Here is a 25,114-nt window from a genome sequence, read left to right as displayed (position 1 = left end):
AGCTCATTCACAGGTGGAAGCTAAAAAACCAAAACCACCCTAAAAACCATGAACTCATAGATAACAGAGAACAGACTGGGGGCTGAGGGGGCTGAGGTTGAGAAAGGTGAAGGGAGTCCAAAGTACAGTTATAAAATCAGTAAGTCCTGGGGGGCCACCATAGTTTATAATACTGTGTTGCATATTTCAAAGTCGCTAAGAGAGTCATCTTAAAGGGTCTCTTCATAAAAAAAAACTTTTTTGTAACTATGTGTGTGGATGGATATTAACTAGACTTACTAGATCATTTCACAATGTATACAAATACCAAATAATTATGTTGTGCACATGAAAGTAACATAATGTCCTATGTCAACTGTATTCAACTAACAAGAAACCTCTAGCTATTGACAGAAGCATGACAGTCTTGGTCCCTGAGAGCAGGGGGGTGTCCTGATCCCCGGAGACAACCATTTCTTCTCCCTCTTCTAGTTCTATAGTGTCCTGGGACCCTAACAAAAGGAGGCCACTCTCACGGGAGACTCCCTGGGACAAATGATATCTGGTGATGGGGATCAAGAAGCCACTGGGGCTGAGAAAGGGTTTCCGGTAAGAGTTAGCACTCCGAGAAATTGACATGTAGAATAATACAGGGTCTCCTGCACCATCTTCTTGACTTTCCCCCTCCTCTTGGCTTGGAAATATAAAGAGTATAAGAGTGGGCTTGCACTCAAGGCCAGAAAGCACGGGCCCCCAGGAAATACAATGATAGCTGCTACTATATATATATATTTTGTATCTTCCTCTGCCTCAGTCATGCCAGGACCAGGTACCATTCAATTAAAGTCCATGCCTATCACCCAAAGCCTACCGGAATTACTCAAACCAGCCAATCCTAAGCTGTTTACCCTGTCCTGCCTTTCCTGCGGAAACCCCAATAAACCCCTGTGTGGCATGCCCTCCATGTCTAGGACCTGCAAGTATAGTAGAAATTTCTTTAAACTGAGGTAAAATTGGTATATAACATTATATAAGCCTCAGGTGTTAAACACTACAACTCTACATCTGTATGCCCTACAAAATGATCACCACCAAAAGTCTAGTTACCGTCTATCACAATACATTTGACCCCCTTCTCCCATTTGCCCACCCCCCCCCCACCCCGGTAACCACCAATCTGTTTGTATCTATAAGTTTGCTTTTGTTTTGTTTTAGATTCCACATGAGTGAAATCACGTGGTATCTGTCTTTCTCCACCTAACTTATTTCACTTAGTATAATACCTTCAAGGTCCATCCAGGTCATTGCAAAAGGCAGGATTTCATTCCTTTTTGTGGCCTAGTAGTATTCCTGTCTGTGTGTGTGTACATTACATCCTCTTTATCCATCTAGTGATGGGCACTTGGCTTGTTCCATTTCTTGGTTATTGTAAATAATGCTGCAACAAACATAAGTGTATGCATATCTTTTTGAATCAATATTTTTATATTCTTCAGATAAATCCACAGAAGTGGAAGGCTGGATCATATGGTAGTTCTATTCTTAATTTTCTGAAGAATCTCCATACTGCTTTCCATACTGACTGTGCCAATTTACATTCCCACAAACAGTGCATGACAACTCCCTTATCTTCCCAACCCTCTCCAATGCTTGTTGTCTTTCTGACCAGTGTGAGGTTAGATCTTATTTTCATTTTGATTTGCATTCCCAGTAATTAATGATGTTGAACATCTTCTCATGTGCCAGTTGACCATCCATATGTCTTCTTTGTAAATAAGTCTATTCTGATCCTCTGCCCATTTTTTAAAAATCAGGTTGCTTGAATTTTTTGTTGTTGCTGGTGAGTTGTAGGAGTTCTTTACATATTTTGGATATAACCCCTTATCCAATTAGGATTGGCAAAAATATTCTCCCATTCAGTAGGCTGCCTTGCATTTTTTTTTTTTTTTGAGGGTGGTGAAGAGGGTGAGGCAGAGAGAGAATCTTAAGAGAATCTTAAGCGGGCTCCATGCTGGGCATGGAGCCCGATGCGGGGCTTGATCTCACAACCCTGAGATCTTGACCTGAGCTGAAACCAAGAGTCGGATGCTTAACTGACCGAGTCACCCAAGCGCCCCTGGCCTTTTTGTTCTGGTGATTTCTTTTGCCGTGCAAACTTTTCCGTTTGATGTAACCCCATCTGTTTATGTGTGCTTTTGTTTCCCTTGCCTTTGAAGTCAGATCCAAAAAAACATTGCTTAGAGCAATGTTGGGGAGCTTACCACCTGTGTTTTCTTCTAGGAATTTTATGATTTCAGGTCTTATATTCAAGTCTTTAATCCATGCTGAGTTGACTTTTGTGTATGGTGTAAGATAGTGGTCTAGCTTCATTTTTTCGCATGTGGCTGTCTAGTTTTCCCAACACCATTTATCGAAGGGATGGTCTTTTCTCTATTGTATATTCTTGGCTTTGTCATAAATTTCCTGTCCATATATGCATGGGTTTAAATCTGGGCTCTCAATTTTGTTCCATTGTTCTGTGTGTTTTTACACCAATACTATATTGTTTTACTGTAACTTTATAGTTTAGTTTGCAATCAGGGAGCTGGATACCTCCAGCTTTGTTCTTTTTTCTAAAGATTGCCTTGGCTATTTGGGGTCTTTTGTGATTCCATACAAATTTTAACGTTATTTGTTCTAGTTCTGTGAGAAATGCCATGGAATTTTGATAGGGATTCCACTGAATCTGTACATTATTTGGGGTAGTACGCATATTTTAACAATATTAATTCTTCCAACCATTAACACAGAAGATCTTTCCATTTACCTGCCTCTTTTTCAGTTTTGTTCATCAGTGTCTTACAGTTTTCAGAGTACAGATCTTCTACCTCCTTGGCTAAATTTATTCCTAGGTATGTTATTCTTTTTGATGCAATTGTAAATAGAATTGTTTTCTTCATTTTTCAGTCTGATAATTTGTTATTAATGTATAGAAACACCACAGATTTCTGTTGATTTTGTATCCTGCTACTTCACTAAATTCATTTAGTAGTTCTAACAGTTTTTGGGTGGTCTTTTGGGTTTTCTATATATAGTACATCATTTGCAAATAGCGACAGTTTTATTCTTTCTAATTTGGGTGCCTTTTCTTTTTCTTGCCTAATTGCTGTGGGTTGGACTTCTAATATATGTTGAAAAAAAGTGGCAAGACTAGGCATCCTTGTCTTGTTCCTGATCTCAGATGAAAAGCTTTCAGCTTTTCACCATTGAGTGTCATGTTAGCTGTGGGCTTGTCATATATAACCTTCATTAGGTTTAGGTAAATTCCCTCTACCCACTTTGTTGAGAGTTTTTATCAGGAATGGATGTTGAATTTTGTCAAATGCTTTTCCTGTATCTATTGAGATGATCAACAGGATTTTTTAAAAAAAGATGAGAGCGCGCGCACATGAATGGGGGGAGGGGCAGAGGGAGAGGAAGAAGCAGACTCCCTGCTGAGCAGGGAACCTGACGCAGAGCTCGACCCCAGGACCCTGAGATCATGATCTGAGCCAAAGGCAGACACTTAACTGACTGAGCCACCCAGGCGCCCTGATCAACAGGATTTTTATCCTTCATTTTGTTAATGTGGTATATCAGTTGATTGATTTGCAGATGTTGAACCATCCTTGCATCACTGGAATAAATCCCTCCTGATCACTGTAAACGATCCTTTTGATGTGTTGTTGACTTTGGTTTGCCAATATTTTAATGTAGATTTTTATGTCAGTGTTCGTCTGTGACACCGGCCTACAATTTTGTGTGTGGGTGTGTGGCATCCTTGTCTAGTTTTGATATCAGGGTAAGGGTGGCCTCATAAAATGAGTTTGGAAGTATTCCCTCCTTTTCAGTTTTTTTGGAAGAGTTGTGAAGGACAGATATTTAATCTTTGAATGTTTGATAGAATTCATCAGTGATGCTTTCAGGTCACGGGACTTACATGTATCGGGAGGGGGTTTTTTGGTTTTGGTTTTAATTTTCAGCCACTCCATTTTATTTTTTAAAATCTCTATGCCCAACAAGGGGCTCGAACCCACAACCCCAAGATCAAGAGTTGGGTGTTCTACCAACTGAAATAGCCAGGTGCCCCGGTTGGGAGGTTTTTGATTTTTGATTCAATCTCCTTACTAATAATCGGTCTATCCAGATTTTGTATTTCTTCATGATTCAATCTTGGAAGAATGGTATTTATCCATCTCTTCTAGGCTGTCTGATTTGTTGGCATAGGATTATGTGTAGTAGTCTCCTGTGATCCTTTGTATTTCTGTGGTATCAGCTGTAATCTCTTCTCTTTCATTTCTGATTAGCGACCTCTCCTTTTTCTTGGTTGGTCTAGCTAAAGTTTTATCAATTTTGTTTTATCTTTTCAAAGAACCAACTCATAGATCTTTCCTGCTGTTTTTAATTCTTTATTTCATTTATTTTCCACTCTGATCTTTATTACTTCCTTCCTTCTACTGACTCTGGGCTTCATTTGTTCTTCTTTTTCTAGTTCCTTTGGTTGTAAAGTTAGATTGTTTGAGATTTCTCTTGTTTCTTGAGGTAGGCCTGGATTGCTATGCTCTTTCCTCACAGAAGTGCTTTTCTGTGTCCTAAGGATTTTGGTGTGTTGTATTTCTGTTTTTGTCTCTAGGTATTTTTTTTTTTAATTTCTCCCTTGCTTCTTTGATGACCCATCATTGGTTGTTCAGTAGCACATTGTCTAACCTCTACATTTTTGTGTTTTTTTCCAGTTTTCTTATAATTGATTACTAGTTTCATACCATTGTGGTCAGAGAAGATGCTTGATATGATTTCAGTCTTCTTGAATTTATTAAGACTTGCTTTGTGGCCTAACATATGACCCATACTGAAGAATGTTCCATGTGTACTTAAGAAGAATGTGTATTCTGTTGGCTTTGGGGTGGAATGTTCTGCTTACGTCTGTTAAATCCATCTGGTCTAACGTGCTGTTTAAGGCCAATGTCTCCTTATTCATTTTCTGTCTGGATGATTTATCCATTGATGTAAGTAGGATATTAAAATCCCCGACTGTTGTTGTATTGCTGAAATTTCTTCTTTTAGGCCTGTTAATATTTAAATATCTTAGTGCTCATATGTTGGGTGCATATATATTTATACATGTTATGTCGTCTTATTTAATGGACCCCTTTATCATTACGTAATGCCCCTTGTCTATTTTTAGTCTTTTTTTAAAGTCTTGTTTTGTCTGCTAGGAGTATAGCTACACCAGCTTTCTTTTTGTTTTCATTTGCATAAAACATCTTTTTCCATCCTTTCACTTTTTGTCTGCACGTCTTTTTTTTTTTTTTGAGAGAGAGAGAGAGAGCATGAGTGAGAGTGGGAGGGGGAGAGGGAGAGAGAGAATCGTAAGCAGGCTCCACACTGAGCATAGAGCCTGATGCCCAATGCGGGGCTCGATCTCATGACCCTGAAATCATGACCTGAGCCAAAGTCAAGAGACAGACACTTAACTGACTGAGCCACCCAGGCGCCCCTGTACATCCTTACATCTGAAGAATAAACTTTGTTCTTTCCTGAGCCTCCTTTCGTGGGTGTACATGACTGACCATCTCAAAAAAGAATACAAACCGCAGCTCTAGGCTGCTTAAGTCCCGTGGTCAAGCTGAAGTCAGAGGCCAGAAGGGCAAAGCACGGAACAGCTCAGGAGAGTGTCTGCTCCCTGCCTTTTGGGATTACATGAGGAGGAGCGGGAAGGACTGGTTAGCACAACCCCCGCCCCCAAAACACACACACTCCCTCCGGCTGCCAGGGCAGCTAGACATCTCCATGCAAGCAGAGCAGGAGCCCCCTTACCCAGCAGGGCCGTGTTGTCCAGGAGCATCCTTCCTTTGTCTGCAGATTCCTCGGTGTAGACATCCCCAACTAGCAGCAGCTTGATGGCCTCCTGCTTCACCCCATCAAAGAAGTTGGACTGGATAGTGCGAGACACGGACCGGGCCCCGTCCTTCAGCTTCCCCACCTGCCAGGAGCCAGACCAGAGGCCGTGAGAGGGATCCATGCAGACCCTCCCTCTCTCTCCCTGTGGCCTGCCCCTACCTTGGCCTTCCCTTCCAGGGCCCGGCTGCCCGTGAACATCTTACTCAGGCTGTGCCCATTCAGAGACCACATGGCTTTGAAGGACTCCACAAAGCGGTCAGCGATGGGCTTTGAATTCAGCCCTAGGCTCTCGAGCTGCAGATGAAGGACCTGGATGAGAAGTAAGGGACAGATGTCATTGTCTTCTCACCTGGAAGCTCCTACCATCCACAGCTGCTTCAGGTGAATGTCACCAGGCATCCTCCCAGTGAGCTCCCGATTTGGCAGACTGTGGATCACTCTGTGCCCCTCCAGAGAACGGGGAATCCTTGCAGCAAAGAATGGGGCTTCTTAACACAACTCACCCAACTTCATCCAACCTGGTCTTCATCATGCCACCACCCCTCCTCTGGGCCCCTTACTCCTGACCTACTCCCCCATGCCCCAGCCCTGACCACCAGAGGGATGGAGAACAATCAGGGATAGCCTGGCAGACAGCAGTGACCCCACCCCTTCCCCCCAGCAGTGAGCCAGGAGAGGTCAACCAGGCACTGGGCCAGCAGGCCACCAGACAGACTCAGGTCTCCCTCCCAGACTTCAAATCCAGCCTCATCTCAGCCAGCCTCATACATCCCTTGCCCAATCCAACATTCACAGTAATCATCACAGAGAACCACTGTTTCTCAAGGTGGCCCCTGGCACCTTTGCGTGACCATGTCTGGGATGCATTCCACAAAGTGTGCCTACAAATGGGGCGAAGGCATCCAGTGCTATGGGCAAGCCAGCCATCCAGGCAAACCTCGCTCTAAGATGCCTGGCACATCTCTGCCCCACGTTCCCACCGTTAGAAAGTTAGCCCAGTGATGTCCCCCTCATCTTGCCGATGGAGGCACGGGACATGACCCAGGTGGCCCAAGGGGCCTCGCACAGCAGGGACAGACCTCAAGTGCGATGAAGCTCTGCACTGTGTTGGTTCGGTCCAGGCAATCAAGGCAGTTCATCCGCAAAGTACCTTTCTGAAAACTTAGGAAAACAAGAAATGCAAATGGTTACAAGTTGCTGAAGGAGCTATGGCCGTAGCACAACAGCCTATGTTTGACGGCAGGCCTCCGAGAAAACTGGTGCCGACCCTCGCCTACTCTAGCAGCCCACCAGAACCCCCAGGGCACACCCTGAGGTACCCCAGCATGGAGTGACACGCACACCTGGGTCGTTATAAAATACGCCAGTTCTCATTATTTGCTGTACTCATGTTCTAGAAACTTCCCATGAACAATTAGCAAATTGAGGGGCGCCTGGGTGGCTCAGTCAGTTAAGCGTCCGACTCTCGGATTTCGGCTCAGGTCATGCAGGGTAGTGAGACTGAGCCCGGCACTGGGCTCCCCGCTCAGTGGGGATTCTACGTGAGAGTCCCTCCCTCTGCCCCTCCCCCTGCTCAAATAAATAATCTTAAAAAGAAAAAAACAATTAGCAAACTGACCCATCAGCAGATTGCAAATGCTGAACTACTGCTCCCAGGGGGATCTAGGGTTGGGTTCCTGTGGGCCTCTGCCCTCACACATTTTCACCAACTACGCAACACGTAACCTTGTTTAAGGCTGTGCCTGTTCAAAGGCACTTTACTATTATCACTGATTGACCAACATTGACCTCCTAGCCAACTGCCCCCTAACACAGTGCGCCAAGCTTCTCTGTCACACGTACCTTCCCCGTCAGACACATCACAACCGCCTCGGGCTTGGAAACATCTTCCAGTTCTTGGCACTACATTGGGCGCCATTTTAAACAGTGAAATCACCAATAAAATGCACAAAAATGTGACCACGTGGCACCACGCAGACCACAAAAAGGACACTTTGCCGTCGGAGAGCTGAAACCAAGAGGCAGAGCGTCACCTGGTTCCCACTCAGCCGGGAACATGATGTACTCAGGGACTCAAATTTTTCATAGTTCTGAGCATGTCTGTGAATGACCCTGAAGGGGCCAGAAGTAATGATTTGGGGGTTACAAATAAATGTTCGCAATGGACCAATCTGCAGATACAGAATCTGTGAAGAATGAGGATCGACTGCATTGTGATTTGAGGAAAGTGGGCTTCCTTTTTCTGCTCAGCTCTGGGCAGGAAAATCCAGACCCCGGGCTCCTCGGGCAACGGGGCTGACGCCAGCTATCCGTCTTCACTCTCATGGGCTTTCCTCGGTTCGGACAGTAAGTTCTATGGTCGCCACAGCTCCACGTTTTCACCTAGTCCCTTTATTTATTATTTATTTTGCCAGAAAACCACGCTTTGCCATCTATTCACAAAATGCAAAAGCATGTTCTGAAGGCGGGAAGGGGAAGAAGGCGCTGGAACCCGGGACCCCCCACATCCCTGAGCCTGTGGTCCCGGAGACTGCAAGTGTAGCTGGTCACCCGGCACGAGGAGGAGGAGGACGCAGGCGGAGACTCACCGTGGACTTACATTCTCGCCCTTGGCGAACACGTCCAGGTCATCCCAGTGCAGCTTCAACTGGGGCCTCAACAGGTTCTCCAATTTCTCTAGCTTCCCGCCTTTGGCAAACTGATGGAAGTCGAAGTTGATCATAGGCGTGTCACCGGCGTGGCAAGAGGCCCAGAGCAGCTTCTGCAGGTGGAAAGGGAGAGAATGGCAAGAGAGCAACGGAAGGGACACAGTGACCGCAAACCTCTCACGGCTGGGGGTGGGGAGGCTAACCGGGGCGCTCGCTAGGGCACACGCTTTAGCCTGAAGGAATGTGGGGGGCCGAGCTGTCTATCCGTGCTGACCCTGAAACGGAAGAACAAAGACTCGGAGGGCAATACTGCAAAGAGCATCTTGCCTGCAGTGGGGCAGGTCCAGCCCGGGCGAAAGACAGCCGGAGCAGCTCTGGCTCCCTGGCTCACAGCCCCGAACCGACATCACCCTCCCGCGGGGCTCCTGGGAGGGCACCGAGGAGGCAAGGACCACTCTGTTCTGCCAGCACCCAGGTGCCACCGGCCCGCCAGGGACAGGGCAGCCCAGCAGGCTGTGGAGCTCATAATCCAGCTCCCTGTTGCCGTGGTAACCAGCCCCATCCTGACAAGTGTAAGCCTCAGGCGGGTGTGCTCGCTGGTGCCCAATTCTCCCATCAGCGTCCTCTGGGTCCAGCCCAGTGAGACTGCGGGATGGGGTAACGCGTGCTCGGGGCCCGTGGGCCCAGGCTGGCGCAGGACCTGGAGGGGAGGCGAGGCCAGAGCCGGGAACGCACAGCAGGTGGGCTCCAGGCAGCGTGGTGTTCCTCACAGAGGCCTCCGTCCCACACGAGGAACCTCTCGGGCAACTCCTGAGCTCTCTCAAGAGCCCTGTGGTAGAAGATGAACCGGCGGCCTCCTCAGGGCCCCCGGCCTCAGGCCTGTCCCACCCTGCACCCTCCTGCGTAGCTTCAGGTTAGACTTGTCCAGAGTCTCTAATGACCTTGAAAGACTGGAAGGGCTTTGGGCCTTCTGGTCCCTGCAACTCAAAGTGCCCATCCGCTGTGAGCCAGAATGCCAGTCAGCGCATGGTTGTGACCATCCGGAGAGTCTTGCTAGGAAAAAGAAGTCCACGGAACTGAGTAGTGTACTCCTTCGCGACGTCACATTTTGGAGTGAGCCCCTTGCTGGGTTGTGGCCTGAGGACCTCAGGTCGGTGGTTGGCGCACGGACCTCAGGGCTGAGGGAGCCACCGCTCGGTGTGACACCAGGAGGTCTCCTCCAGGCGGCATCTACCTCCTCCCTCCTCCCTGCCCAGCAGCCTGCCCTCCTCCACCTGGGCCACGGGATCACTGCTGCCTCCTGGCCCACTCATGACAAAGAGCCCGTCAGCAGGGGGCACCTCCGCTGATGGATGGGGTGCTGAGGACATCCCCTCTCCATAACTCAAGACATAAAGCGAAAAGAGATTCTGTTTCTTTCCTTCTTTTTCCTTAAAATAAGCCATCAGCATTGCTGCCAAGATGATTGGGAGGGGAGATACTCAGCAAGCTTATTGCCAACAGCAACAAACCAAACAGGACGAGCAGGTCTGTCCAAATGAAACTGGCCACCAGAAAGTCTGCTCTGAGCACATGGCCTTTCTAAGCTGAGTGGAAGGAGCACCCACTGGGCTCAGCTCCTACTGGCCAGAGGTCAGGAGTCAGAGAGGCAGCAAACGCTGCTTCCCATGAGCTGAGGTCCGATTTCACTCCCCCCAGAAGGGGCTTCCTGGATCTTGGAATAGCCAGAGAACTTTTCTCTGTTAAGTGGGGGACACGGGCCACTGGGAAAGGAACGTGGACGTCGCCCACAGCTCATTCTAGAGCTTTTCACCTTGCAGACTGAATACACTCGGGAGCTCTGGGAACAGGGAGAGGCCTCGGCGAGGTAGGTGGAGCTATTCCTTCAATTGGTTCCTTCCCTGCTCAGGCCCCCATCCCCCTACACCCCCCACCCCTGAAGCTGCCCAGAGGGGCCTCAGGGAGCCCATGGGGAGCCGGGCAAAGGAAGCTGCTTTCAGGGAGAGCCCAGACAGGGATGGAAGATTTGAAGGTTGAAGTTAGCGGGAGGAAATTAAGACTCCTTGCTTTAAACTGAGCAGGAGTTCTGAACAACTGCTCCAGGCCCAGTGCCCTGCAGGTGTTCGGGTGAGTGCCAGGAGGCTCTGGCCAGCAGCAGAGCCAGACCAAGGAAGGAAGTGGAGCTCGGGCTCCCTGAGCAGTCAGGGAATGCGGGGCGCAGCCCACGTGTGTGTGCGTGTGCGTGTGTGTGTGTGTCCAAGAGAACCAGGGAGAAAGGCCTGGCTCTCCCCAGCCCTCCAAGCCCCAGGGGGAGCCCCAGAGGAAATGCAGCTGGAGGTGGGAGATGCTTTGTTTGAGCAAATTCTCTAACCATCAGTTCATAAAAATTAAATTTCATATATCAGAAGCCCAAATCACCTAACACGACAGAGCCGGTGGGAAAGAACTCCCCAAGTGTGGTAAGAGCAGCGCTGTTCCCAGTCCTGCATGGAAGCGTGCCTCCGCACGGGGCCCTCGTGTCCCTCACCCACCGCCTCCCGGGGCCGAGAAGCAGCACGGCCTTTACCTTGAAGGCTCTGTTGAGCACCTCCTCTCCGCCTCTGCTCCCTAGCAGGTTTACGACCACTTGCTTCCCATACTGCTCCTTCAGAAGCACCATATGCCTGCAACGGAACAGCGCAGCCTGTGACCCCATGATGCCAACACAGACTGGCGGCCCCACCCTCGAGGGCACAGGGTGCAGGAGGGACCTGCTTGGCACCAGAGGTCCGGGAGGAGCTGTTCCCCAGGACCCAAAATTGGTTGGGGTGGTGGCCAGGGGGAGAAAACCAGTCTCTCCCAGCCACCAACCCCAGTCAGGGATAAGCGTGTCAACAGTCTGCACGCAAGGCTCAGGCCAAGAATAATTCACAGCTTATCAGACTTCTACATAAGCGTAACATCAGACGAAGGATATGCTGGACTTTCTGTAAAGGACCACTATTAAATCTAGAACAGCTAACTTGGCTTTTTATTAACAGAGCCCAAGAAGTGTGACATGCACATTTCTGAAATTAATCTCTAATTTCACTTGGTACCTTCCTTCTCTAAACTAGAAAAGCTGGTAGGAGGGTTGTTAACCTCAGTGTCTGTTATCTAAGTGCCTATTTCATTATGTGTAATTATGTGTAACCCAAGCAAGAAGGCACAGTAAAATTTCAGGCGGAAAATATTCATAGATCAGAGACTTTTAAAAATACGTATGTTGTGGGGTGCCTGGGTGGCTCAGTTGGTTGAGTATCTGACTCTTGGTTTTGGCTCAGGTCACAATCTCAGGGTCATAAGATGGAGCCCTGAGTCTGGCTCCATGCTCAGCGTGGGGTCTGCTTGAGATTCTTTCCCCCTACCTCGGCTCCTCCCCCTGCCCATGCTCTCTCTCTCTCAAATAAAAAAATAAATGAAATCTTTAAAAAAAAATACACACGTTGAAATATTAGGGAAAGACTAATATTTATCCTTTATCACTAGCTTTTGAAAAGTTAACTTTACAGTCTTAATAATGGTAGGAATGCTTAAATGTAATATAAAAAATATAAGGAAAAGACAATACAAAAAGCAGATGTAAACCATATTTTTATCATGTAATCTTCACGCCTAAAGATAGAAAAAAGCCTAGAAGATAGCACACCACAATATTAAAAGTGGTGGAATTTTATGTGACTTAACATCTTTTTCTTCTTTATAGATTTTTGTATTTCCCAAATTTCTAGGACGACATTTTTTTAAGCTAATTAGCACAAAAGAACCAATTTTAGCCCAATAAAGAAAAAGATACTCTCTTACCAACTTTGATATGGATTCTGAAGCAGGTATTTTGAATTCAGGTCCTCTGCTGACTCGGTAAGGGTGAGCTCAAGGATGCACCTGGCAGCCCCGCCCTCCCTGTGGAGTCCCCGCCCCGGGAAGAGGTAGGGCTCAATCAGACTGGTGCAATCGGGGGCTTCTGCAAAGCCTGTGCTCGGGGTGAGGGTCTGAGAAGAGATGGAGTGTGCATGGCTCAGCCCCTCTGGGCACTTCTGGGTCTGCCTGCCTGGGGAAGGTGTGTCCCGGCCAGAGGTCAGACATGTGGAGCCAAAGGGCAGGCTCTGCTCTGGTGGCAAGTCTGAGTCGCCCAGCTCTGTTGGTCACTGAGCGAGCACCCGTGATTTGGGGGTGAAACGCAGGGAAGCCCACTGTGGCCACACCTAGGCCACAGTAACAGTGAACAACCTCGGGAACAGTACAGCACTGGACACAGGTGTTCCGTGCGTACCCAAACTACCCAGGGAAAGGGGTTTCGTGGGGGCGGTTGTGGGGGTAAGGGATTTACTCTGGACCAAACGCATCAAAGAAGGGAGAAACTCCTGAGAGCCCCCTGATGTGCCAGAGAGGGGGCACCCCTCCAGGGGTCTGCAGCCCTGCCCCTCGGGACCCCCAGGGCCCCCTGCGGTGGGTCTGCTGGAGAATCATGTGCCCGAGCTCCTACACAGCACTGAAATGAGCGTATCGGGGCAGCACCCAGCGTGAGGCTGGGCAGCTCCTCTCAGCTGCATCCCGGCGAGACCGCTTTAGGAAGGGAGTGTGCTGTGAGCCACATGTCCAGGCCCGTCAAAGGGCTTACGGTCTCGAAAGGGCTTCTGCGAGAAGAGAGGGCCTATCCTCGGGGGCACACACCATGCACTAACAGGATTTAAAAATATTTAAGTCGGTGTAAACATTCTTTTTTTTTTTTTTTTAAGATTTTATTTATTTATTTGAGAGAGAGAATGAGAGAGAGCACATGAGAGGGGGGAGGTCAGAGGGAGAAGCAGACTCCCCGCCGAGCAGGGAGCCCGATGCGGGACTCGATCCCGGGACTCCAGGATCATGACCTGAGCCGAAGGCAGTCGCTTAACCAACTGAGCCACCCAGGCGCCCCGGTGTAAACATTCTTAATATATATATATATATATATATATATATATTTTAAAAGCTCATCAACACAAGGCTTTGAAACAAGCCCAGCATGCATGTCCCTTCCCTTCTACTGTGGTCAGCTAGGGAGGAATCTCATTTTCAACTTCCTAAGGACATTTAATGCAGATCAGTGTCTCCAACAGCCATTTACACAATGCACAGAACATGTTAACAGCATTCTGAAAACAGGCAAGAGCATCTTCATGTACACATACACTCTGTGCTAATTCACGGCCACCGTAGGGCTGATGTGCCAGCCTGCGGTAAACAAGAGGATGCGCACAGATTTAACATCCAAATCAAGCTTCAGGCAGAATGATTAATACCCTTGAAAAAAAAAAATCACTCTTGGAATTTTTACGACATTCACTAATTTTTAAGATTAGTATTTAGATTAAAAATGCAAATATTTAAAAAAAAAATGCAAATATTTTGGGGCGCCTGGGTGGCTCAGTCGTTAGGCGTCTGCCTTCGGCTCAGGTCATGATCCCAGGGTCCTGGGATCGAGCCCCGCATCGGGCTCCCTGCTCTGCCAGAAGCCTGCTTCTCCCTCTCCCACTCCCCCTGCTCGTGTTCCCTCTCTCGCTGTGTCTCTCTATGTCAAATAAATAGATAAAATCTAAAAAAAAAAAAAAAAGCAAATATTTTAAGAAGCCATTAACTATGTCAAATATAAGTTACTGTTTAGTTGAGCGATAGCTATTCTTAAGAAAATTCCATAACAGGAAACGTGTAATGGTCTAGTCTGTGGTTCAGAAAATGAACTGTGTATCTGCCAAATGGTTTTCTAGAACGATAAATCAAAAACGAATAGTGAAATCTTTAGTAGTGGCAATTAGAAGTTGACAGTACTTTTATCTCTCACTTTATACCTTTCTATACTATGACTTTTTAAGTCTGGGAATATATTGCTTTTAAAGGAAAAACAAGCAGCCACAAATATCCCATAATTTAGGTTATCCCTTGTTAACTCGGACGAAGGGATAAAGCTTCATTAAAGAACGAACTGGTAAGATAAAATCATTGCCAAGGGTTACCTCAGTATTAATGAACTTTCAGGAAAACCTGAGAGCCACTAAAAATCCCGTTTTGTACACTCCCCTCTTGCCCAAAGAACCAAAGTAAAAGGCAGATGCAGGTCCAGGGTTTGGGGCCCTCCCCTCCCGCTGTCCCCTGCGCTTCTGTCTGGTGGGGGCGGGAGGGGGGGACGACTCTCAAAAGGATGACAGGCTTAGGATGGTGCCAAACAATCCTACCTGTCGAAAGCAGGAGCGTTGGCTTCTAGGCCTCTGTTGAGTCTCAGATGATGAGAGCCAACCTAAAGCAAAGAGAAGTAACACTAGTGATTCTTCCTGCTCCGTGAACCCAGGAAGTGATGGTCTTCCCCGTCCCCCTCGCTGCCAGCCAGGCTACACGTGGCAGCCTCTCGCCCCTTCTGTGGCCCATGCACAGGTCTGGAAGGCCGGCCTTGAACTCAGGTCCTGAAGCCCGAGTCTGGCTCTGCTGCAGCCCATCCCAACTGCCGCATGGACCCCATGCTGGCTGGAATTCTTCCAAAGGCAGAAGAGAAACTTCAGGGTCAGCCGATGAGACCCATGTCAGATCTGCAAACTTTTCCACACTGCAGAGGTGAACCTAAGCCAACCAGGGAGAGAGAAACCACTTCTCAGCCTCCTCTGCAAGTCTGGGGACCTTGGCCACCCTAAAATCTGAGTTATAACTACCTGTAAACTAAGATGCCTTATGATTTAGAATTACCTACTTAACATCAAAAGTTTAAAAAACAAACTTAAAATTATGTATTGTTATTGGGGCCAGCTTGAAAAAGCTCTCCCTGGACAAATCTGGGACAGTGTGAGCACTGAACTACAAAGGACAGTAATGGATTATAATCTGATGACTGAAATAGGAATTCATAAATCTCTACAGATGAGAGCTGGCTGACTGGGTGGATGAGTGGACAGATGAACGGACAGGGAGGTGGGCAGGTGGATGGGGGGAAGGGAGGGCTCTTCCTTATAGTAGAACACCAATCGATAAATGTGGATACAGTGGTGGAAAAATCACCATTTTACAACCATCATAGAAAAGAATGGTTCAGCAAAAATCACCTGTTGATCATAAATGTTCAGGGAGAGTCTGATGGGAATAGGATACTAGCATGGTCTGAGTCTCTCGTAGATGCTTATTAGTTGAAAAGGAAGACACAGTAACTTATATATATAGGAAAGAAACTGAGTAGCACCGTGCCCGAGTGATGGAAATTAACATCACTCATGAGGGGGCACATGGACACCGTGGGACATGGATGGGACACTCTGACAAGGATGTGGTGGTGTCAGAGATCCACACCATGAACCCAATCATAATAAAACGCCTGGAAACCCCCACATGAGGCACCTTCGATTTAAAGAAAAAGACCTGCATTCTCCAAAAATGTCAGTGTCCAAGAGACAGAAGGCAGAGGAACTGATCCAGATCAAAGGAGACTAGAGACGTGACAGTGACACGCAGGGCAGGATCATGTCCCAATCCCTGACCAAAGGGGGAAAGGTGCCATGACGGACAGTATGGAGACAATTGATAAATCTTGAATGTGGACTGCAGGTCAGTTTAGAGCATCATGTCATACCTGCTGACCGTGTACCCATCCTGTGCTGATCAAGAGAACACATCTACCTTCAGGAAAAACGTCCTGACGTATTAAGTAAGGAGACGTGATGTAAGCAACCCGCTCTCCAGGGATTCAGAAAATAGCAGATCACACGTGTGTGGGCAGCAAGGGGTTCACATCAAGTGAATCTGGGGACAGGATGCATGGGAGTTCTCCCTACTGTTCCTGCAATTTTTCTGTGGGTCTGGAATTATTTTAAGATAGAACGTTTCTCGAAGTGTATTGTTCGGCTTTGCTGGTTATGGAGCATTACAAATGTGGTGTCATTAGGCTTGTCCGCACCATCGGGGGCCACTGTTGAGTGTGGACCGAGCGTTATTTCCAAGTTTTCCTGCCATAGGTCACACATCTGTCCCTCTTCATACCTGAGGAAAGAGCCACTCTAGACAACGGGCTTCTCAGCAACAGATTTAGAAATCACTGGGATTAGGTGTGTCCGTCTAAATGATTCTATAAATAAAGTCCCAAGTCCCTTTTGGTCCTAAGAAATCTTGGGAGTCCTTAGGAGAGGCTCCACCAATCACTTCCACTTTGCTGTTGTGTTTATTCTGCGCTCCTTTCCCCAAAGGCATTAATACTTGGCTGAGGGAATGCGAGACTTCATTCCCAAAACCTGCACAGCCCGAGTTCTGAGAAGACTGCTCTCTCCGGCACTCCGAGGCCAGTCAGCTCCTGTCTTCGGAACTCACAAGGCAGACACCGGCAGAAAGCAGGCCCACGTTCCTCTGAGCCACCATCCTCGAGATCCCAGAGGGCTGAAGCCCAAGAGAAGGGGCTGCTTGCTGCACGGTCAGCCTGTCCATCAGGACGAGAAATCTCCCCTGGATAAGCTGCGGCTGTTTTCAGAATCCTTCCCAGGGGAAGGCAGTAAGGGGAGAGTAGAAAAACAATGGTCCAGGGCTCAGAAGCCTGGTGTTTAGTGACAAGTTCCGTTACTGGACATGTCTGCCTCTCCTTGAATCACAACCCAAAGTTTCTTCTTCTATACCCAGTGCAGCCAAGTCGGGGCGCCCCCTCTTTAGCAGCTCCTGGAGTAAAACATAAACTCCTTAGTGTCTCCATCTGGCCCCTGCCTGCCCTTCTGGTCTGATGTCTGGCCACGGCCCCCACGCCTTGGGCCGTGAGCAGCAAGCCTTGCAACCCCCTGGACACGCTGAGGACCACTGGGCCGCCACACCCGCACGTGTGGTCGCCTCTGCAGGCTGCCTTCCTTGCCTGGGCGATGTGGCCCCATCCCTACCGAGTCGGTTCAGACACTCACCCCCTCAGCTGGCCGAGCTGACCCTCCCCACAGCTGCCCCAGGGATCTTGGCCTCCTCTTTCATGACCTCCTCCCGGAGGCAGGGGCTATGACGTAAAGTGCCCCCACGTACCCACAGATGCTCAGTGAGTGTCTCTGGGATGAACGAATGGCTTGCTCTGAGGGCGGGGCGATGGGACACCAGGAGCCTCGTCCTTGGGCCTCATCTTGATAGAGAGACACGTGGACACTGTCCCCACCTCACGGGCGAGGCTCTCATTCCACTCTCTGGGTGCAAAGAGCCATGCTCTCCCAATGCAACCTGTGTTCTTGTCTCCTAGATGGTATAACTTACGTTAAAAATATTAACAGCTACCACTTGTGTGCCCTCCGGGTTCTGGAAACTGCACTGAATTCTACTATCCGCCGTGACACAACCTCTCCATAACCCCGTGAGGTCGATTGTCAACCCCACTTACAGAAGAGTAAACTAAGGCTGGGCAAAGATAGGAACTTCTCAGGTTTTTTGGTTTTTTGTTTTTGATAAGAACCTTACTCTGAGATAAAAACTTGTCGAAAGAATAGGGTCCCTAAGCCAGGGAGCCAGAACTTGAACTGGAACCAGGGCCTATCACGGCAAAGTTTATGCTCTGAATCACAGCAGAAGCTGCCTCAATCGTGGTTCTCTGGGCGATGGCTGCCGGGAAACACAGGAGCTCGCTCGGGCCAACACACAAGACCCGGGGCCCGCAGCGCGTGTGCGACTCTCTCCCGGATTCGGTTCGTTTACATTAGAAGGATCTTTCCCTCACCCCAACGTCTTATTTTTGAAACTGTTGTGCTACAAGGCATCCCACGGACCAAAAAAAGTACAACCACACAAAGGAGCACATACAGTGCCATGTACCCAAGAGCCTAGTGAACAGGGCGTGACAGGGAGGAGGCGAGCGTAGGCAAGGTGGGAACAGCAGAGGGGACTAATCTGCATCCTCCTCCAACTGCTGACGTCCTAGGAAGCTTCCAAACAGAGACCTAACTCACCTTGGCAAGCCCCGTCTGTATACGCATGTTACAGGGGAGGAAGATTCTAAAGTGACAGGGGAGCAAAATCTTCAACGGACTAAGAGTATAGAAAAAATATACTCTCTCACTAACCATACCAGGACAGCAATTAGCTTTAAGTGTGGCTATTTATAAACTGCAAAGCTGTTTACATGGTAAAGAGGAAATTGTGAAAGGTACACGGTGGCTCGAAATGGTGTCAGGATCCAGGAGTTTGTAAGGAAGGCACCACTGGGGTGAAAACGTGCTGACAGGGCGCCTGGGTGGCTCAGTCGGTTAAGCGACTGCCTTCGGCTCAGGTCATGATCCTGGAGTCCCGGGATCGAGTCCCGCGTCGGGCTCCCTGCTTGGCGGGGAGCCTGCTTCTGCCTCTGACCCTCCCCCCTCTCAGGTGCTCGCTCTCTCTCATTCTCTCTGTCTCAAATAAATAAATAAAAAAAATCTTTAAAAAAAAAAAAAACGTGCTGACAAATCATCATCCTGAGTCCCCTCTGCCCGTCCCCACCCCTGTGCCCTATCCCTGGGAGAGTGCATCGGTTTCCAGGGAGAGCCCCCAGAGGGTGCAACACTGCAACTTAAAATGCAAGTTGTTTCCCAAAAGTCTTTGCATTTTTCATCTAACCTAAGAAGGAGGTGAGAAAAACAACCAGAATCCATCCTTGGGCTTGCCACTGATAATTCAGAGAGGAGGGTGACTGCAGACCATCACTGAACCCGGTCGCCCTGAAGATGACCTAATCTCTCTTCGATGGTGGATGGTTTGAGGATAAACACGGGTATCAGACCCAAAGGTTAGCAAATCCTTTGTAAGATTAATGAACACTAGAGCCTTTGGAAACTTATTTTGAAGAAACCACGGAGGCTCTGGGGCAGCGCAAGTGTTATGAATCTAAAAGGCACCACAGCTGCCAAAAGCGAGCTCCCGCCCCGCCCCCCCGCCCCCTGAGCTCCACTGAGGCTGCCCATGTCGGGTTGAGGGACAGCTGTTCCATGTCAGGGTCAGGCTGCGTCAAGTGGGTCAAGCTGGGGACCAAAATTAAAGAAGGGAATGACAGACCAGTTTTGCTTTGTTTTGGGAAGAGGGAGACCAGAACATGAAGAGTCCTAGAAATGGGATGGAAGATGCCAAGAGCTGGAAAGCTCGGACAAGACACAATGGAGAGAGGGAGAAGCTTCTTGAAAGTCTGGGGAATCAGACTCACTCGGATGCATCCCCCGAAACGCCCTGCAGACGGACAGCCTGTAAGGCAGGGAGGAGCCCGCTGATAACATCGGCCATCCCAAATCCTGATCTCAGGGTCAGCATCGGAGGTCAGAAGGACCCAGAACTGGACACAGGGGCGAAGGGGATGAATTTCACAGGCTCCTTCCCGAATTCCAAGACTATCACGACCATCCCCAATTTCTGGATTTCTTAAAGTCTCCACGTGCAACCTAACACTGTCTCCTGCTTCCTTTTTATCTCCTACTCACTTGATGTTTGCTTTTTATTCTTCTAAATACAGAGCTCCAGAAGCTCCAAATCGAAAGAAAATCAAGTTTCAAAAACCCTTTCCGGAATGTCCTGAAGGGGGGATCTATAGAGAGAAAGTAGACTGACTGTTGCTTCGGCCTCAGCGAGAGCTGGGAGGGCATGGCAAGGGGTGACGGCCAGCAGGGACAGGGCTCTTAGCGGTGATGAGTCCTCTAAAATTAGACCACGGTGATTGGCTCCATGACACTATAAACCACTAAAGCACTAAAAACCACTGAACTGTACGCTTTAAATGGGTGGAGTTTATGGTATATAAATTAGATCACAATACAGCCATTTAAAGAAACTATTTTGGGGTGAGCTCCAGAATCATCTCTGTCCTAATCATCCTCAGGACTGTCTGTCTATGCCACCACGCAATGCCACCAGCCAGCCTCACACATCTTAGCTGTTCCTTTCTGATGGGAAGACTGAAGGCTAAAAAGGCTTCTCCCTCCACCAGAAGTCAGATCCCACAGGAGACCCTCACGCCTCCACCTCCCTCCAAGAACTGACATGGTTCCTTATCAAGGCTGTCAACGACACGACAGCCACATGGACAAAGTGCCTTCTGCTGCCACGGGGTCAAGTCAAGGGCTGGGGAGAGACCCAGTGGTGGCAAACAGCCCCCAAGAACCTGGCAGACGGCCCTGAGCCTCTTGAGGCACTCTGACAACGCAACCGCCAACACACAGCGCCCTTGGTAAGAGGAGCCGGAACCACAGAGGCCTGGGCAGCGAGGTCTTCTGGGCACACAGGCGATCGCTTGGGCCAGAGGGCAAGATCTGGGGTCAACGCTGAGGAACCTCAGACCCACTCGGCCCATGACCCTCTGGAGAAGGAACTCACGAACGAAGCAGTGCACAGTTCCGCGGACGACAAACGTGTCCTTGGAACGTGGTGCCACGCCCTGAACTCTTCCCAGGAGACAGAACGCCAAATACCTCTGGCACGGACCAGAGCCCTGTTTTAGACTGCAAGGTGTATTTTTAGAAATCACGGGAAAGTTCCGTGCCATTCTCACGTGTCCCCACAGCAGGTACCTCCCTCCGGCCATCGGACCTGCTGCACGGCCACTAGGGCCTGAAAACCTTTCAAAGGATGGTCTCAGCTCTCAAAAAACATCTTTGGCTGTGTTCTCCATACACTGAACTTGGGGGCTAACAAAGTAATTCCACTCAATTACGTTATGTGGCTTGCTTATCAGCAAAGACCTCCCTTCCCACGTCACCCGCATTAACAGCAAGCTCAGGGTCAGAAAATTACACACGATGTATACATTTCTGTATATAAACACCACACACACACACACGCGCGCGCGAACACACACATGTGCATACACACACACACACAGAGGTGTGCAGACTTCGGCAGCTCAGCTCAATCCAACGGACCTGAGGAACGAGCCTAGAAACTGAAGGAAATACGGTTAAAAGAAACAAACCACAGTTGTTCAGAAGAGAGAGGCAGGTGACTTACTTTTTTCATTACCTACCTGAAGCCCGGGCTGCTCCCAAAACAGTGGAACGGAGCCTCTGATCTGGACAAAAGACGACACTCCATCATCCATGTAAATCGTCTGCACCACAAGGAAACATAAAGGGAAAGTATTCCTCAATGCAACTGAATGTCCTGGGGCCGGGTAATGGGATCCGGCCTCCTGAGACCCGACACCAGCCCGAATGAAGGGCAGACAGCGGACTTCTGTGCCCTTGGCTCCCCTGGCCAGCCTGGCCTCGCTGTTCCCTGACCCAAGGCCAACCCCGTGTGCTCACGGGCATGCTGATGGCTGACTAGCCTCCAAGGAGTCTGGAGTGGGCACAGGGCCTCCTGGGGAGAGCTGCAGCTGCCCGGGACTAAACACAGCCTTACCCAGCTCCCTGGAAAGCCCAGCAATGCCTCCCCGCTCCCCACAGTAGGAACAAAAGCAAATGTGCTCTGGAATTTAACTAAGACTTTCCTTAGAGCCCTCTATTTTCAGCTTGTCAACTAGCTAAGTAGCAGAGAGCAATTGCAAAGGGATGGATGAAACAAACAAGCTTTGGCCAAAAGACCCGGGTGGATCACACGAGTTACTGACACTGCACTTGACAACACAGGTCAAGACTTGACTTGAACTTGCAGTTGCTTCTGGCCCTATGCCACTGTGTTCTTAAACCCATCACTAAGTCAACATACATCGCACAGCCTCCACAGGCTTCCAGTGGGGAGCGCCTGCCTAGAAGCAGAGGATACTCACTCGCTAAAGAACAGACCTCCTCCCCCACCACACACACCGTTGCTTCGGGGTGTACCAGCTCATCTACCTGCAGCCCCCGCCGACATTGTATGCAAGGGAGTGTTACAGGGACGAGAAGTGCGGTCCTGAGCATCACGAGGGGAGGCTGCGGCGACTATCAGATGCACTGCCCTTTATCTGAGTAATTCTACCCTGGCCTGGCAGGGCCAGCCTGGGCTATGCTGCTGATCCTTTCCATTTCTTACCAGCCTGCTCCCTTACAGGGTAGCTTTCTGTGTGGCCAGATCACGCTCAGATCACACATGCATTAGTAATTCTGCAGCGGCAGAGGACCTGAGCATCAGACGCGCAGCTCCCTGGGACAACAGGAATTATGGGAGCCTGGCAGCTACAGAGTTGAGTTGAACTCCTTTTTCCAAAGGGAAAAGCACTGGGTTAAGAACTTGTCTGTTTCCAGATATGGACTACCAGCAAATTTGCTATGTCCTATTATTCTACTAAAAACAAAACAAAACAAAACAACATAAAAACCAAAAGCCAAAACCAGGAGCACCTGGATGGCTCAGTCCATTAAGCCTTCAGCTCGGGTCATTATCCCTGGGTCCTGGGATCAAGACCCACACTGGGCTCCCTGCTCAGCGGGTAGTCTGCTTCTCCCTCTGCCTCTGCCCCTCCACCCAGCTCGTGCTCATTCTCTCTCTCTCTCATAAATAAAATCTTAAAACAAACGACCAAAACCAGAAGAAAGTAGCAGATCGCTTAAACTAATGTAGGCACATTGACTACAGGGAGATGAACAGCTTACAGGTCCAGATTAGTGAGAAAGAAACCAATTTAGCCAACATTTCTCTATAAGGATAGCCCTTAACAGTGCCAGGACCTCATTTAAGCTATGGAACTATTACCCTTCACTTTAACACGTGCTAAATGAGCTACTTCTAGCATCAGACCACACCCCTCTTGAGACGGAACTTGCACAGGCAGAACGGGCTTCAGAAAATACCCCCCAGGAGGCCCGACACTCCAGACCCCACCCCTGGGACAGGAAGAAAAGATGCCTCTGATTTCTCCACTCCTCCCTCCCACATGAAGATATTCCAGTTCTGCGTCCCATTCATCATCAGGACCACCTTCTTTGTTGCCAAGGTGATAAGACAAAGCCAGAAGTGGATTTGTGGTGCTTTCCTTCCTGAGCTAAAGAACAGAGGTTTTAATACTTCTGGCAGACTTGATGCCTCGCCTCCCAGAAGTGGTTTTCACAGAGGGCATCGGGATCCTGGGGGGGAGGGGAGAGGAGGGTGGAGCAGGGAAGCGGGTCGGCTCATGGGCTCTGGGACAGCACCTTCTACCTGCCAGCTCCCATGTGCCCTGCAGGGTGACCCTGGGCACGTACTTTAACCACTTTGGGCCTCAGTTTCCCTCTCTTGGTGAAGTTACTGTTACCTGGTCACAGGGAGGAGTAAGTGAGTAATGAGGGAAGGTGATCCCAGTGCAGGGCGGTGGTTCACTGCTCTTGAGGGCAGGAGAGCACTGCCCAGGAGTGTGGATGAGGCCCCTGCAAAGGACTGACAGAGTGGGCAGGGGTCAGAGCACTGGGGGGGGCAGGGCTTAGGCTGTGGGGAGAGGGACTGTAGGGACACACAAGGGGTGGGAGGGAGTCCACCATGGCTGAGCGGTGGTGAGCCCAAGCTGGGCCTGGGACACCCTGGCCTTGGCAACCCAGTGGCCCCTTTCATGGAGTGGTGGGAGCAGAAACCCAAGGACCCTAAAAAGAAAGATAATGCAGGGAGACTCGCAAGCCAGCAGATACTCTTTTATCTGAAAGGCTTTTGCTCAACTTCCATTTCCAGGTGAGGTGTTTACAAACCAGTGTTCTTCAAGTCTGCTGCATTCCTGGGAAGACACGCAGACATCCTCGCCTTCCCGGATTGATCAGTGGCCTTATCTTCAATAGCCAAATACTTTTCCTCTTCTTTTTTTTCTTTTGGTAGACCAAAGGGACTTTTTGGGGTTTGTTTTTCTGCATGGTGAGTCACGGCTGTAGAGCAGTCCTACCAGGTATGACTCACAGCAGAGCCGAAAGGACTCCAGGCTTCTTCCCAGGAAGACGGAGATGAGGTCCATACCTGCACACATGCGTGCACCACACACACACACACACAAATGCACACACACAAAACACCCCCCACAAACACGCACTCACACACCACACACCAAAGCACACACCTGTGTGTGCACACACACACGAACCCTCCCCCCGAACATGCACACTTACACACTACACAGGCATGTGCACAAACACGTGCACACACACACGGCCTGCCTTGGAGGAGAAAGCTTGTTCATTCCTCTTCGGAAAAATGTTAAAGCAAGGCAGAGTGGGTGGTGCTGAAAACATCTCCCTCTTCTGGCTCCCTGAACATTTAATTTAGGAAGGACCCCGCCTCAGGGGACCCACCTGCTCTCTGTCTAGTCCCACCATTTGCAAAGGAGCACAGCACAACAATTCGTCAGCCACCTTCAAGCATTTAGTGAAGGACTCCCACTCCCACATGGCCACAGGCTGGGGTCTGAAGAACCTCACTTCTGTAGCAGGGGCCTGGGATCCATGGGCAACTGCCCAGAGGAGCCAAGCAGACCCAGCTGAGACCCCTTCCTGCTGCAGCCCAGCACCCACTTTCCTCCAAGATGCTGCCTGCCACTCTCTGGTGAGGAGCCCACGTTCCAAAGCCTGCCCTTCTTCCAAGGTCAGGTCACAAAGCAGGCAACACCATGCTACCGGAACGAACCAACCCCACTCTGCCCACGGCATCACTTTGATTCGAAGGCCTCAGGAAGCAATGCACACTCTGCCGTCACCCTGAGC

The 25,114-nt window shown here is 49.3% G+C and overlaps 1 protein-coding gene across 1 annotated transcript in view; it reads right to left on the bottom strand.

The window, feature by feature from the left end:
* SYNJ2 (synaptojanin 2) overlaps nucleotides 1-25,114 on the bottom strand; it is a 95,125-nt gene that overhangs the window by 28,199 nt on the left and 41,812 nt on the right. The window contains exons 5-11 of the mRNA XM_081829208.1: nucleotides 21,505-21,588; nucleotides 14,777-14,838; nucleotides 11,113-11,209; nucleotides 8,487-8,659; nucleotides 6,978-7,059; nucleotides 6,058-6,207; nucleotides 5,815-5,980 (exon numbers count right to left, since the gene is read on the bottom strand). Of these exons, the coding sequence (XP_081685334.1) occupies nucleotides 5,815-5,980; nucleotides 6,058-6,207; nucleotides 6,978-7,059; nucleotides 8,487-8,659; nucleotides 11,113-11,209; nucleotides 14,777-14,838; nucleotides 21,505-21,588 (814 nt within the window). The remainder of the gene's footprint in view (nucleotides 1-5,814; nucleotides 5,981-6,057; nucleotides 6,208-6,977; nucleotides 7,060-8,486; nucleotides 8,660-11,112; nucleotides 11,210-14,776; nucleotides 14,839-21,504; nucleotides 21,589-25,114) is intronic.

This window comes from Leptonychotes weddellii, chromosome 8, assembly GCF_054177405.1.
Source record: "Leptonychotes weddellii isolate Sample4059 chromosome 8, ASM5417740v2, whole genome shotgun sequence".
In the NCBI taxonomy this organism is placed as follows: Eukaryota; Metazoa; Chordata; class Mammalia; order Carnivora; family Phocidae; genus Leptonychotes; species Leptonychotes weddellii.
The sequence above is the reverse complement of the archived record's forward strand: the minus strand, read 5'-3'. Positions and strand labels throughout refer to the sequence as shown.